Source organism: Quercus robur, chromosome 2 (genome assembly GCF_932294415.1).
Source record: "Quercus robur chromosome 2, dhQueRobu3.1, whole genome shotgun sequence".
NCBI lineage: Eukaryota > Viridiplantae > Streptophyta > Magnoliopsida > Fagales > Fagaceae > Quercus > Quercus robur.
Window position 1 is genome coordinate 7886702 of NC_065535.1, and position 10985 is coordinate 7897686.

Consider the following 10985-nt stretch of genomic DNA (forward strand, 5'->3'; position numbering starts at 1 on the left):
CAAGATTTAATTTTAAATATTTGAAATTATAAAATCACACCTAAAGTATATATATAATGCTTAAAAATATAATTTGTTCAAAAAAGTAAAAGATACAATTGCATAAAGTCCTCACGATTAAATTGGCAACACCGTTAGAATAAAAATTCAAAATAAAAAATAATAATAAAAAATGGGTCCCACAACCATGTCCCAACATGTTACAACTTTTATTCTGTGGTCAAATTAAGACACGATTCTAAAGTAATCATGATTAAAATGATTGCTCGGTTTGATATAAATAATTGGGCCCCAAAAGCCAGTTCAAGTAGTGCTAAACTAAACAAAGTCTCTAGTCTCTACGCATTTCTGAGGCATCGAAAAAGCAAGAAGGCCCCCCGAGAAACGAGGACTCAATTAATGTTGCCAGAAGAGATGGAAGGTAGCGAAAGGCAAAGCCGCTCCACCACCAACAACAGAGCGTCGCATAAAGTATTAGTCGCCGTTAAAGCCGAGAAGGTGATTTCAAAGGCTGCATTAGCATGGGCTCTAACGCACGTCGTTCATCCTGGCGATTGCATAACTTTGCTCGCCATAATTCCCAAGGAGAAAACTAGTAAATCTCTTCTCTCTATTTTTTTTTTAATAATTCAATAGTTGCGAGGACGAGTCTATGCGTTTTTTTTTTAAATATCAGGAAATGTTAGTTGAGTTATGAAGCTAAATTTGTTGACGGTGTTTTTCTGATGAATGTCGCAGGTAGAAGGTTCTGGAACTTTACGCTATTTAGAGGAGACTGTGGGAGCAGCCAACGAGAGAAGTTGCCGGAAAAGATTTATCAGATCTCGGAGTCTTGTTCTCAGATGGCTCTTCAGTTTCGCAACCAAATTGAGGTAACTGTCTGACTTCACTTTACCTAAAATTACCAAATTACCACTTGCCGCCTTTATTAATACCTTAGAAATACGACGTGTAGTTTCGTTGGTTTTACTTCGATAACCAATAACACGTGGTTTAGGCTTGCCCAAACAGTTTCCTCGTATACACTACAGTAGTTTCTGACCTGTCATTGTCTAATTTGCTTGATTTTTTTTTTTTTTTTTGCTTTATTTATTTATTTAAGCATTTAAGAAAAAGAATGATTGCTTTATTTATGGCAGTATCTTTTAGATAATTGTTAATAAATTATTTTTAAAAAAAATTTATACCGTTTTTATAAGAAATTGAAAAGCAAAATATTAATTAGTTTTTTTTTAAAAGATATTTTTCTAAAATGGTTCACTAAAGCATTTGTTAATATTTTTTCATATATATTGTGTCTCTGGCAAATGATCATTCTAGAATCAGAAGTAGAGTTTTAGAAGATTTTGGATCATCTGTTTCTAGTGCATGAACATTATACGTTAATGATTTGAGGGCCAGCTAGGCTAGAGTAGAGAGGAACCCATGTGCCTTGACAATGTTACTCAAGAATCAAGATCCATAATGGACAAGTTCAAATAAAAAAGATAGTCAAAAAAAATTTGCGGACCCCAGGAATCTATAGCTTTTCATAAAAAAAAGAAGAATCTTTAGCTTTACGTTATGAACAATTAAGTTTATTGATTTTATTATCATTGATTAATTACTAATTTTGACTTCCCACAAAAAAATATTCGAAATTTTTATATACTTGGTACATTCCATTACAAAAAATGTGGGAAGTTGATCGGTTACATTTTATTTATGTTGTGTACAACCCTATTTCACATTTTAAAATGTATTTAATTTTGATCATATGTTATCATTGCAATAAGTTTAGTACATTAAACCCAAACTTTATTTGTGTTTTTATTTATTTATTTTAAATGTATAATATTTATCTGTGGTACATAAAGTAGAAATCCATTATTTGAATTAGGGGACAAAAAGTAAACAAATAAAATGAAAAGAAAAAACGTTAAGTACTCTGTAGTCTGTACATGCCTTTAAAGAAAAGTGCAATGTAAACTTTGTTTGACCTGCATATAGATATGGCCATCTGGGTCCTACATCAAAATTGGAAGGCCCCGGCGGGCTTTTCTGTCTTATACAATAATTGAATTAATAATGACTCAAAAATTAACTAAGTACGACACTTTAATTTCAGGTTAAAGTGAGGATTAAGGTGGTGTCAAGTTCACCCGGTGGTGCTGTGGCTGCTGAAGCAAAGAGCAATGGTGTCAACTGGGTCGTACTTGATAAGTAATTAAACATATATATTTAAAAAAAGTGTTATTTATTTTTTCTGAGAATGAACAAACACCAAGTGAAAAATTATTTGGTATTCTCAACATGATGTCTCTCTCACATTTCTAGGTGCTGACTTCTAGATTCTATCTTTTGTTTTCTATTTTGTTAATTTTTATTGTTGAGTCATTATGATTTGTGTGTTAGTTTTGGTATCAAAGAAAAATCAAGCATGTCCACTAGGAGCCTCAATTTTCTAAACCCACCGTAAAGCTCCCAAGCCAATTAGAATTAGAATTAGAATTACTTGATGCTGACACCAAGCAAACCTAGATGCTGACTCCTAGGATCTATCTTTTATTTTCTTGTTCATCAATTTTATTGTTGAATCGTTCTAATTTGTCCTACATCAACACTCCCTGCGTCACTATTCCAATGTGATCAATAAGGTTGGTAGGTTTAAACTGTAATGGACATCACTGGAGCTCACCTTACTCTTATAGCTCCAGTTTCAAGCATTTATGATTGTTGTGAATTCCTGCATAAGTTGGGACTGCCTCTGACCTCTTTACTAGTTGGTGTAGATTAAGTGAACTCAACTAAATGAAAAACCCAATAAAAATGTGTTATCTTATGCTGTATTTCACAATGACTGAGAATCAGCTAAAACAACTTCATGCATACACTGTTACTAATTGAGACACTCCACATCTAGTTCTACTTGGTTTTGGACTGCGGTCTTTACAACTTCTGCTAACTACTTGTTTTGTGAATAAACAAACCATATAATTTCATAGACTTGTACTGTTGTATGCCATCTAACTATTTACCATGAAGGCATGTCTCTCTCAAATGGTTGAAAAAGGTTTGAAAAAGTAGTTCACCACATGACTTGTGAAAACAGGAAATTGAAACAAGAGCGGAAGCGTTGCATGGAGGAATTGCAGTGCAACATTGTAGTAATGAAGGGTGGTCAACCAAAAGTCCTTAGGCTTAATTTAGGATGCTCAAATGAGCTCCAAACACCCTTCTTTTCTGCCACTTCTACACCAGGAATAGATGGTGAAAAGTTGCAAGGCCATCAAATGAAGCAGTCTATGGTTTCTACCCCACAGAGCAGCCCTGAAGAATCAAGTACTTCCCACACAAGAAATACATGGGAAAGTTCACGATGGAGTTATGACACAGCGAGTTCTCTTCACCTTGTCTATGGACAAAATCCTCTCTTTGAAGGACAACACAATGGAATTCACAAGCCGATTGCTAAGCGAAGAGACCTGAATGTCCCACTGTCAACCCCTGAATTGAACGGGCAAAGGTTTACCTCTCTGTCTAAACCCCCAACACCATCTTTAGCTAGAAATCAAAAGAGAGTTCTTTGGATTCCCCAAAACCACCTTGTTGATGAAAAGTCCCCTACAACTCAAAACTATGGAAAAACTAAAGAAATTAGATCTCCAACTTCCAAAAGTCTACTTGATAAGTTTGTTGACTCTGATCAAGATAAGGGGAGTAATAGAGCCAGCATCGATCAAATGAGTCAGGGAGACCATACTACAAACTCAAGCATCAGGGATGCCGTTTCAATTGGTAGAAATTGCTCAATACCTCCTCCTTTATGCTCACAATGTCAACACAAAGCACCTGTTTTTGGAAAACCTCCAAGACATTTCTCTTACAAAGAGCTAGAGGAAGCTACAGACGGGTTCTCAGATATAAATTTCTTAGCAGAAGGTGGTTTCAGTACAGTTCACCGGGGCATGCTGAGAGATGGCCAGGCCGTTGTAATTAAGCGATTAAAGTTTGGTGGCTCTCAATCACATTCTGATTTCTGCAGGGAAGTGCGGATATTGAGCTGTGCGCAACACAGAAATGTTGTGTTGTTGATTGGGTTTTGCATTGAGGAAAGGGAGAGAGTGTTGGTCTATGAGTACATATGCAATGGATCCTTGGACTTCCATTTGAATGGTACAATCTATTTTCTCTTTTCTATGTTCTTTTTTTTTTTTTTTTTCCAAAGAGCATTGGCTTATAAAACATAGGAAATGGCTCCTTTCACTTCCATGGACTTGTTGAACATTCTTTATTGATGTTATATGGCTTTCAATAAAAGTTCAGGTCATGATAGATTAGTATTCGTCTGTGGCTGACAGGAAACAACACAACCCTTTTAGATTGGCAGTCAAGGTTAAAGATAGCAATAGGGACGGCACGGGGCTTACGATATATTCACGAGGACTGCAGAGTGGGTTCTATAGCGCACAGAGATCTGCGACCCAACAATATCCTCCTAACCCACGAATTTGAGCCTCTGGTACTATATCAATATTGACTCTTAATGATTATAGAATAAGCAGTTATTTCTCTGATCAATTTTTTTTTTTTTTTTTTTTTGTGATTGTTAGATTGCTGGTTTTGGGCTTGCTAGGTGGCACTCTGAATGGGATATCAGCACTGAGGATCAAGTTATTGGAACTTCGGGGTACATATTCTTCTGCTAGGCATCCAAAATGTTACTTAAAATTGACATAATCAAATTAGATGCATTCCAAGATATGTAAAGAAACTATTAGCATGCTTAATTAATCAGATTTTTTATGAAGCTGAATTACTTACCCTCAAAAAAAATTAATGGTGCCAAATATGTCTGAACCAGGTACCTGGCACCAGAATACTTGGAAGGTGGACAAATTACAAATAAAGTTGATGTGTATGCATTTGGCGTTATTTTATTAGAGCTAATGACAGGTAAAAGAATGGATGAGCTGCAATATATCGAGAGACAGCAGTTCCTGTCTGAATGGTTCCACCCACTAGCCGCATTAGAACCAGGACATGTTATAGCAAATAACTATCATTTACTGGATCCATGCTTGACCTGTGAACCATCCTTTGACTTCCCTCATCAACTAGAGGCAATGTGTCGAGCTGCTTCCTTGTGCCTACGTCGAGATCCTGAATCCAGACCCCCAATGTCAAAGGTTTCTTGTCTCTCCCTCTTGATTCCAATTCTTATTCCTTAATGTTTAGTGCTTATTTTCATGATTAAATGTTGTACCCCATTTTCTGGATAGACAAGTTGTTTAAGTTGAAAACCATTCTCTTTATTATAGGTTCTCAGAGTGCTAGAAGGAGGAGATTTAGTTCCTCTGGGTTTAGACTTGAACACAGTCGGGTGTAGAAGTGGCCATTTGGGTGGTATCAGCTCATTTAGACAACCTGAACTGAAGAGAAAGCATTCACGTAGGCTCTCACATTGAACAATTGGTTGGCTTTTGGATGAGAGGACTTCTAATTACATGTATAGTTGAAATGGATTGTTTTTTAACTGGTGAGTAGGCAGCATATGGCAATTATCCACTTAAATATATAGATTACATTTTGTTACGGCTGTCATATCATTTTTGTATCATCTTCACTGTTTTATAGGAATTATAATTTAAGTCCTCATATATGTCAGATATTTTTCTCAATCAGTTCACCTAAATAAGCAGGCTAAATAAATTCAATTGTAACTTGAGAGGAGGGTTACCTTTGCCTTAGGTTCAGAGCATTGAATCTGCTATGTGCCTTTGCAAAAAGAGCAACAATCAACAGCTTGGGTTGACGATTGTACTTTGCCTCCATTGAACAAATATATTTGTAGCCCCAAACAACTTCATTTCTACTAAAGAACATTTAAAACGTGAACTTGTTTAATATCAAACACTTTTTTTCAGATACACCAAAAACAATATCACAAGAATGTGCCAGCATTCTTGTTACTGGATAAGCGGCTAGGACTCCAACGAGATTAATCACTCACAGTGAGCCACACAGTGCCTTAATAACATGTCTCGCTTGCACAAATATTCATACTAGATTGAAACTCACATGTTGACTGCTCAGCCTCAAATAATCTTCCACACACTGATACAAGCATGTTGCATGCCCATCAAACTTTTAATTGTAACTTACAATCAAGATGTCTTATGCAACAGACTATGTGTGGTTTCTCATAGTAGTTGATTTATTGCAGTGTGACAAACTTACACAGAGAGGTGATAGATTGCAGTTTAGAGTTAGAGAGTTTGTGCTGTCTATAAATAGCCTTGTCAATTGCTATCTTCATCTTGCAAATGTTGTGGGAAATGTTATATTATCCGAACCGAAGAATGCCTATGGATCTTTGCCTCTATCTGCAACTGATATTGCTAAATAGTTGCAGACTCTAAGCACCTCAGAGTAAACTCATGCATTAGACTAAGACATCCAAAAGCAAATATGATCAAATCCGTGGCAATAGAATTGAGCGTTGAACTTCAATTAAATGAATACTCAATGTAATTTGATTACCAGTTCTAGAACTGTTTGATCTTTCTTTTAAATCTCTGCCAAGTATGAGACCAACATTGTCGAATGCGCTTTGCCAAGGCTTTAAGTTTTATAGTTGTGTTGGGTCGGTGGTATACCTAGAAGAGAAGGGTCATCCATGTTCCACAATAGTGCTTTGCGTCAAATGTACTTCAAGACCTTACCTTATTTGAATCAATCAATAAGCTGATAATTATAGGATTGAACAAACAACATGGATAGGGGATATATATCAATGAAGTAATTGAAGTCTAAAAACAGAAAAAGTTGTTGTAAAGTGCCTGTTCAAGTGTTCAACCAGTCAATCTTGTTCTGAAGAATCTGAACATAAGCATTTCACAGTCTTCCCAACCACCCAGGTTAGAATGATTTCAGGATAAAGATTATGTAGATTCACTCCAACAAATTTATCCTCTCAACGTTACAATCACGCAAAGCAATCTTAAAGTTGGTAAAAAGTTCAAGTTCAAATTTATTATTATTTCTTTTTTCACTACCATGACAAAATCAAAAGAAAGGGGAGAATGAGTGAGGAGAATAATGACATTAATCAAACAAGAACTAATTTAGAGGCACCTAAGACAGCTTTGAGCTATCTCAAAGACCAAATCCTCCTAAATAATTAATACTTCTAGCAAATAACAATAAGGAATCAATTCATCAAAAAAATAGTAAAATAATAATAAGGAATCCCAATAACCACATAGAAAGCAAAAAAAAAAATATATATATATATATATATATATTAATTTTAATTCATACCCACTCATAAAATATACATATCATCCATCTCAATCCACACCCACACCAATCTTCCAAGTCCATTTATAAATAACATCAATCCCTCGTAATCTTTCTTCCCTTCCATGTAGGCAAACCCTCAACATAACTACCTCAAACCCCAACATCCACTTGCCTTAAATCCACGTATCACCAAGTTGCAATTTTTAGTTTTTTTTGGTTTTTTGTTTTTTTATTTTTTGGGTTACAAATTTAACTAAACAAGTATATAACATCTTTCTCACATGAAAGTGAATCTCATACTATTTGGGATTCACTTTATATAAGAAGAATATTATATGTATCGTTTACGCAAAATAAAAATTTCACGAAATATATCCTTGACACGTGGATATGATTTACCGGGGATCTCAAGGGCCCACAAAGGTTGTTGTTGTTGTTGGGATCATCAGTGCTTCTTGGTCATGCTAACTCTGCCAGTAGAGGAGAAACTCCCATCAGATGGCACTGAATCCGCATCTTGATTATGATTATGATCATGATCATGATTATGATTCTGATTATGATTATGGTTCTGATTCAGACTCTGCTGTTGCTGAAACTGAAACTGATACTGTTGTTGTTGTTGCTGCTGTTGTTGCCTCATAACCATCAGATTCAAATCAGGAGCCAAACTAGAAATACACCAAACCTTCACAGACTTATCAAGACTCCCACTATAAACAATCCACCGTTGATCACCATTATTGGACGGCTCACGATCCTCCTCAATAGCCAAGCACTTAACGGGCCCGTTATGTCCCGTCAAAACGGAAAGACACGTGTGAATAACGCCGTCTTTCCTCCACACACAGATGGTCTTATCAGCCGAACCACTCAGCACCAAGCTCCCTGCAGCCGCGAGACACAGTACAGCCAATTTGTGTCCCCTGAGGACACCCCCATGTGATAGTTTCTTCTCAAACCGTTCCCAAAAGTTAACGATTCCGTCAGAGGACCCACAGTACATGACCGAACCGGAGGCGTTAACGGCTAACGCCGTTACAGCACACTCTTGCTCCAACAGTTTCTGAGTCAGAGAATGCTTCGTAACCTTGCCATTAACTTCTCTTTTCCAAACCTTAACGGTTCCGTCAGCTGAGCCTGTGTAAACCAACCCTTCGGCACTGGCCACAACAGAATTAACGGCGTCATCGTGAGCGTTAATCGATTCGATGCACTTCGAGTTGTCGATTTTCCAAACCTTAATAGTCCTATCCCACGAAGCCGAATACAGAAACTGTTTGTCTTCGCTCAAACTCAAACACGACACCGCGTCCGTGTGTTTGATCCATAGAGCAGTACGACGTCGTCTCACTTCGACATAATTACTAGGTTTGATCGAGCTTTTGAAGATATCCATCAAACTCGGTAAAGTCCCAGCTCGTTTATGAACGCTCGGGTTCTTAGGAGAAACTTTCCAAACACGAATTTTCCCGTCTTGGTGACCCGTGAAAATCTTTTCCCCGGAAAGTATAATAGCTTTAACCAAACCGCTATTCCCTTTGAACCCCGAGAATTCTTTGAGGTTTTTCCAGACCCGAATGTTCTTACTGTCTGAGCCAGTGTATAAGAGATCACCGGACGCGGCTAAGGAATAAATATGGCCTTCTTCGCGAACCAGCGAGCCGATGAGAGCGTTTTGAGAAACGTTTTCGTCGAAATCAGCCCAAGCTGATTTGGGGAAAGGTGAAGTTTGGTTCCATGGTGACATTGTCATAGGAGAACCCTCACCGCTCATTCGACTCGGGTCATAACAAGCAGATAGGTTTAGGGAGGCACTGCTGTTACGCATTGGGAAATCATCGTCGACATTGTTTGTCGAAGATGAGATATTAGGATCAGAATGCAAGACGGCTCCGAACTTCGACCTCGACATGCTTGTCGTTCTGGCTGTGTTGGCGTACAACATTGGAGCGCCTCCTCCATCGGGGCCTCCTTCTTTAATATCTCGCATTGCAAATCCCAACATTTAGGAAGATGAAGAAGGACAAAAAACAAAAAACAACAACAACAACAACACAAAAAAAAAAAAAGTGTTGAAATTGAAGAGAAAATATGGTTTAAGGGACTGAAAAAGAAAAAAAAAATTTAATGGTGAAAGATTGGGATGGTTGAGAGGAAAAGAAGGATAATATGAAAGAAGGAAAGGCGGGAGAAGAGTGAGAGTCTATACATATAAATAGTATGAGGATTGAACGGTAGATAAAATAGGGGCGGTGAGATGTTGACACGTGTGAGGAGATACGTTGGGTTTGTTTTGATTCCTGAAAGGCCGGGTCCCATATTAAGAATAGCATGTATGACGGGTTGTTTTTTTGAGTAATTCACGTTAGTAATATTATCGTTACAAATTATTTTTCAGTATTTTTATAGAATAGAATATTGATATGATCAATTTTTTATTGGTTTACATTTAAACTTATTATTAATATCACTTTTTTATTTATCAATAATTATTCACCACGCTAGTAGTTTATAAAAAAATTTATAAAATAGTTTGTATCTTTAGCATTATTCATTGTGACATGTCACATAAACAGCAATTTTTCTAGTAATATCTGTGTAACTAATGAGTTGGCAAATTTTTATTATTAATATTACTATTCACTAACCAATGACAATTTTTTTTAAACATATTTTTTTGGTGGCTCTAGTCTTAATGTGGTTTGATTAGTTGGAGCAGTTGTTATAATTGAGTGGATGATGGTTTTCAAGCTAATCTTGGGATATATTAAGTTGTCAAGGAGTGAATTGCAATAATGATTAAAACTGTTCTTGTTGGTTTTTCAAAGCTAATCTTGGCATGAATTAAGTTGTGAAAGAGTGAATTGCAAATATTCCAAAAAAAAAAAAGTTCTTGTTGGTTTATAAGCTAATCTTGGGGTCAATTAAGTTGTGAAAGAGTGAATTGCAAATAAGCAAAATGGTTATAAATTGTTTGAAGAAACAATAAATACAATATTTATAGTGAAGCAAAATTTGTACCAAGATTGACTTGGTCTGTTGTGAGTATAAAAAATAAAAGTTGTGTAGTAATCAATATGACCATGCAAATATAGTAATTATCAAAATTTTACTAAATTATTAAAACCACCACCACCCATAGTGTGGTTGTCACTCTACAAGTATAAGTCCTTGTAAGGTGTAGGGAGTAAGGGCCAGAATTCAAGTCTCTCAAGTCTCCAAGGAAGAGTTTCACACATATATATACTTAAATTATTCTAAGTATAATTTCTATTTTGTGTATATATATATATATATAATAAAAAAAGATAATAATAAATTATTAAAAAAAAGTTTTAGAAAATTTTCTACCTATAATATTGCTCTCAAAGATAATGAGATTGCAATTACTTAGAGTTGCCCCCCCCCAATTGGCTTTCATTTTAAGAAAACATGAAAAGATTTTGGCTGCCTAGGCTATGATGAGCTTTGCTTTTTGCTCAATGAGGAAGAGCATGATCTGTTGGTTAAACTTCAAGAGTAAATTTCTTCAATTCTAGCAAGGGACGACTTTCTTTACTTGTATTGAATTGTTGTTTATCTTATCAACAAAACGCTTGGAGACACGAAGACCCTGTTTATAATGAAAATAAGGATCAAAATATCCCAACCACTTTAAACTTGTGGAAATAGTAGCTGCTCCTTTACTAATTAGCGAA

The 10985-nt window shown here is 36.1% G+C and overlaps 2 protein-coding genes across 2 annotated transcripts; one reads left to right on the forward strand and one right to left on the reverse strand.

The window, feature by feature from the left end:
• The first annotated feature begins 308 nt into the window (after positions 1–308).
• LOC126712151 (inactive protein kinase SELMODRAFT_444075-like) lies at positions 309–5660 on the forward strand. Its single transcript, XM_050411362.1, has 8 exons — positions 309–595; positions 739–872; positions 2108–2202; positions 3092–4155; positions 4341–4501; positions 4593–4669; positions 4844–5168; positions 5301–5660. Exons 1-8 carry the CDS (start codon positions 400–402, stop codon positions 5445–5447), a joined length of 2199 nt encoding a protein of 732 aa, XP_050267319.1. The 5' UTR covers positions 309–399; the 3' UTR covers positions 5448–5660.
• Positions 5661–7284: 1624 nt separating this feature from the next.
• LOC126712152 (protein JINGUBANG) lies at positions 7285–9332 on the reverse strand. The gene has a single exon (XM_050411363.1). The coding sequence runs from the start codon at positions 9290–9292 to the stop codon at positions 7730–7732; it is 1563 nt and encodes a 520-aa protein (XP_050267320.1). The 5' UTR covers positions 9293–9332; the 3' UTR covers positions 7285–7729.
• Positions 9333–10985: the final 1653 nt, after the last annotated feature.

What these genes read in the sequence shown, in the direction of transcription:
- LOC126712151 (XM_050411362.1), top strand. Translation starts at nt 400, where the DNA reads ATGTTGCCAGAAGAGATGGAAGGTAGCGAAAGGCAAAGCCGCTCCACC. An exon ending in AATTCCCAAGGAGAAAACTA is followed by an intron (nt 596 to 738) that starts GTAAATCTCTTC and finishes TGAATGTCGCAG; the next exon opens with GTAGAAGGTTCTGGAACTTT. An exon ending in CCAGACCCCCAATGTCAAAG is followed by an intron (nt 5,169 to 5,300) that starts GTTTCTTGTCTC and finishes TCTTTATTATAG; the next exon opens with GTTCTCAGAGTGCTAGAAGG.
- LOC126712152 (XM_050411363.1), bottom strand. Translation starts at nt 9,292, where the DNA reads ATGTTGGGATTTGCAATGCGAGATATTAAAGAAGGAGGCCCCGATGGA.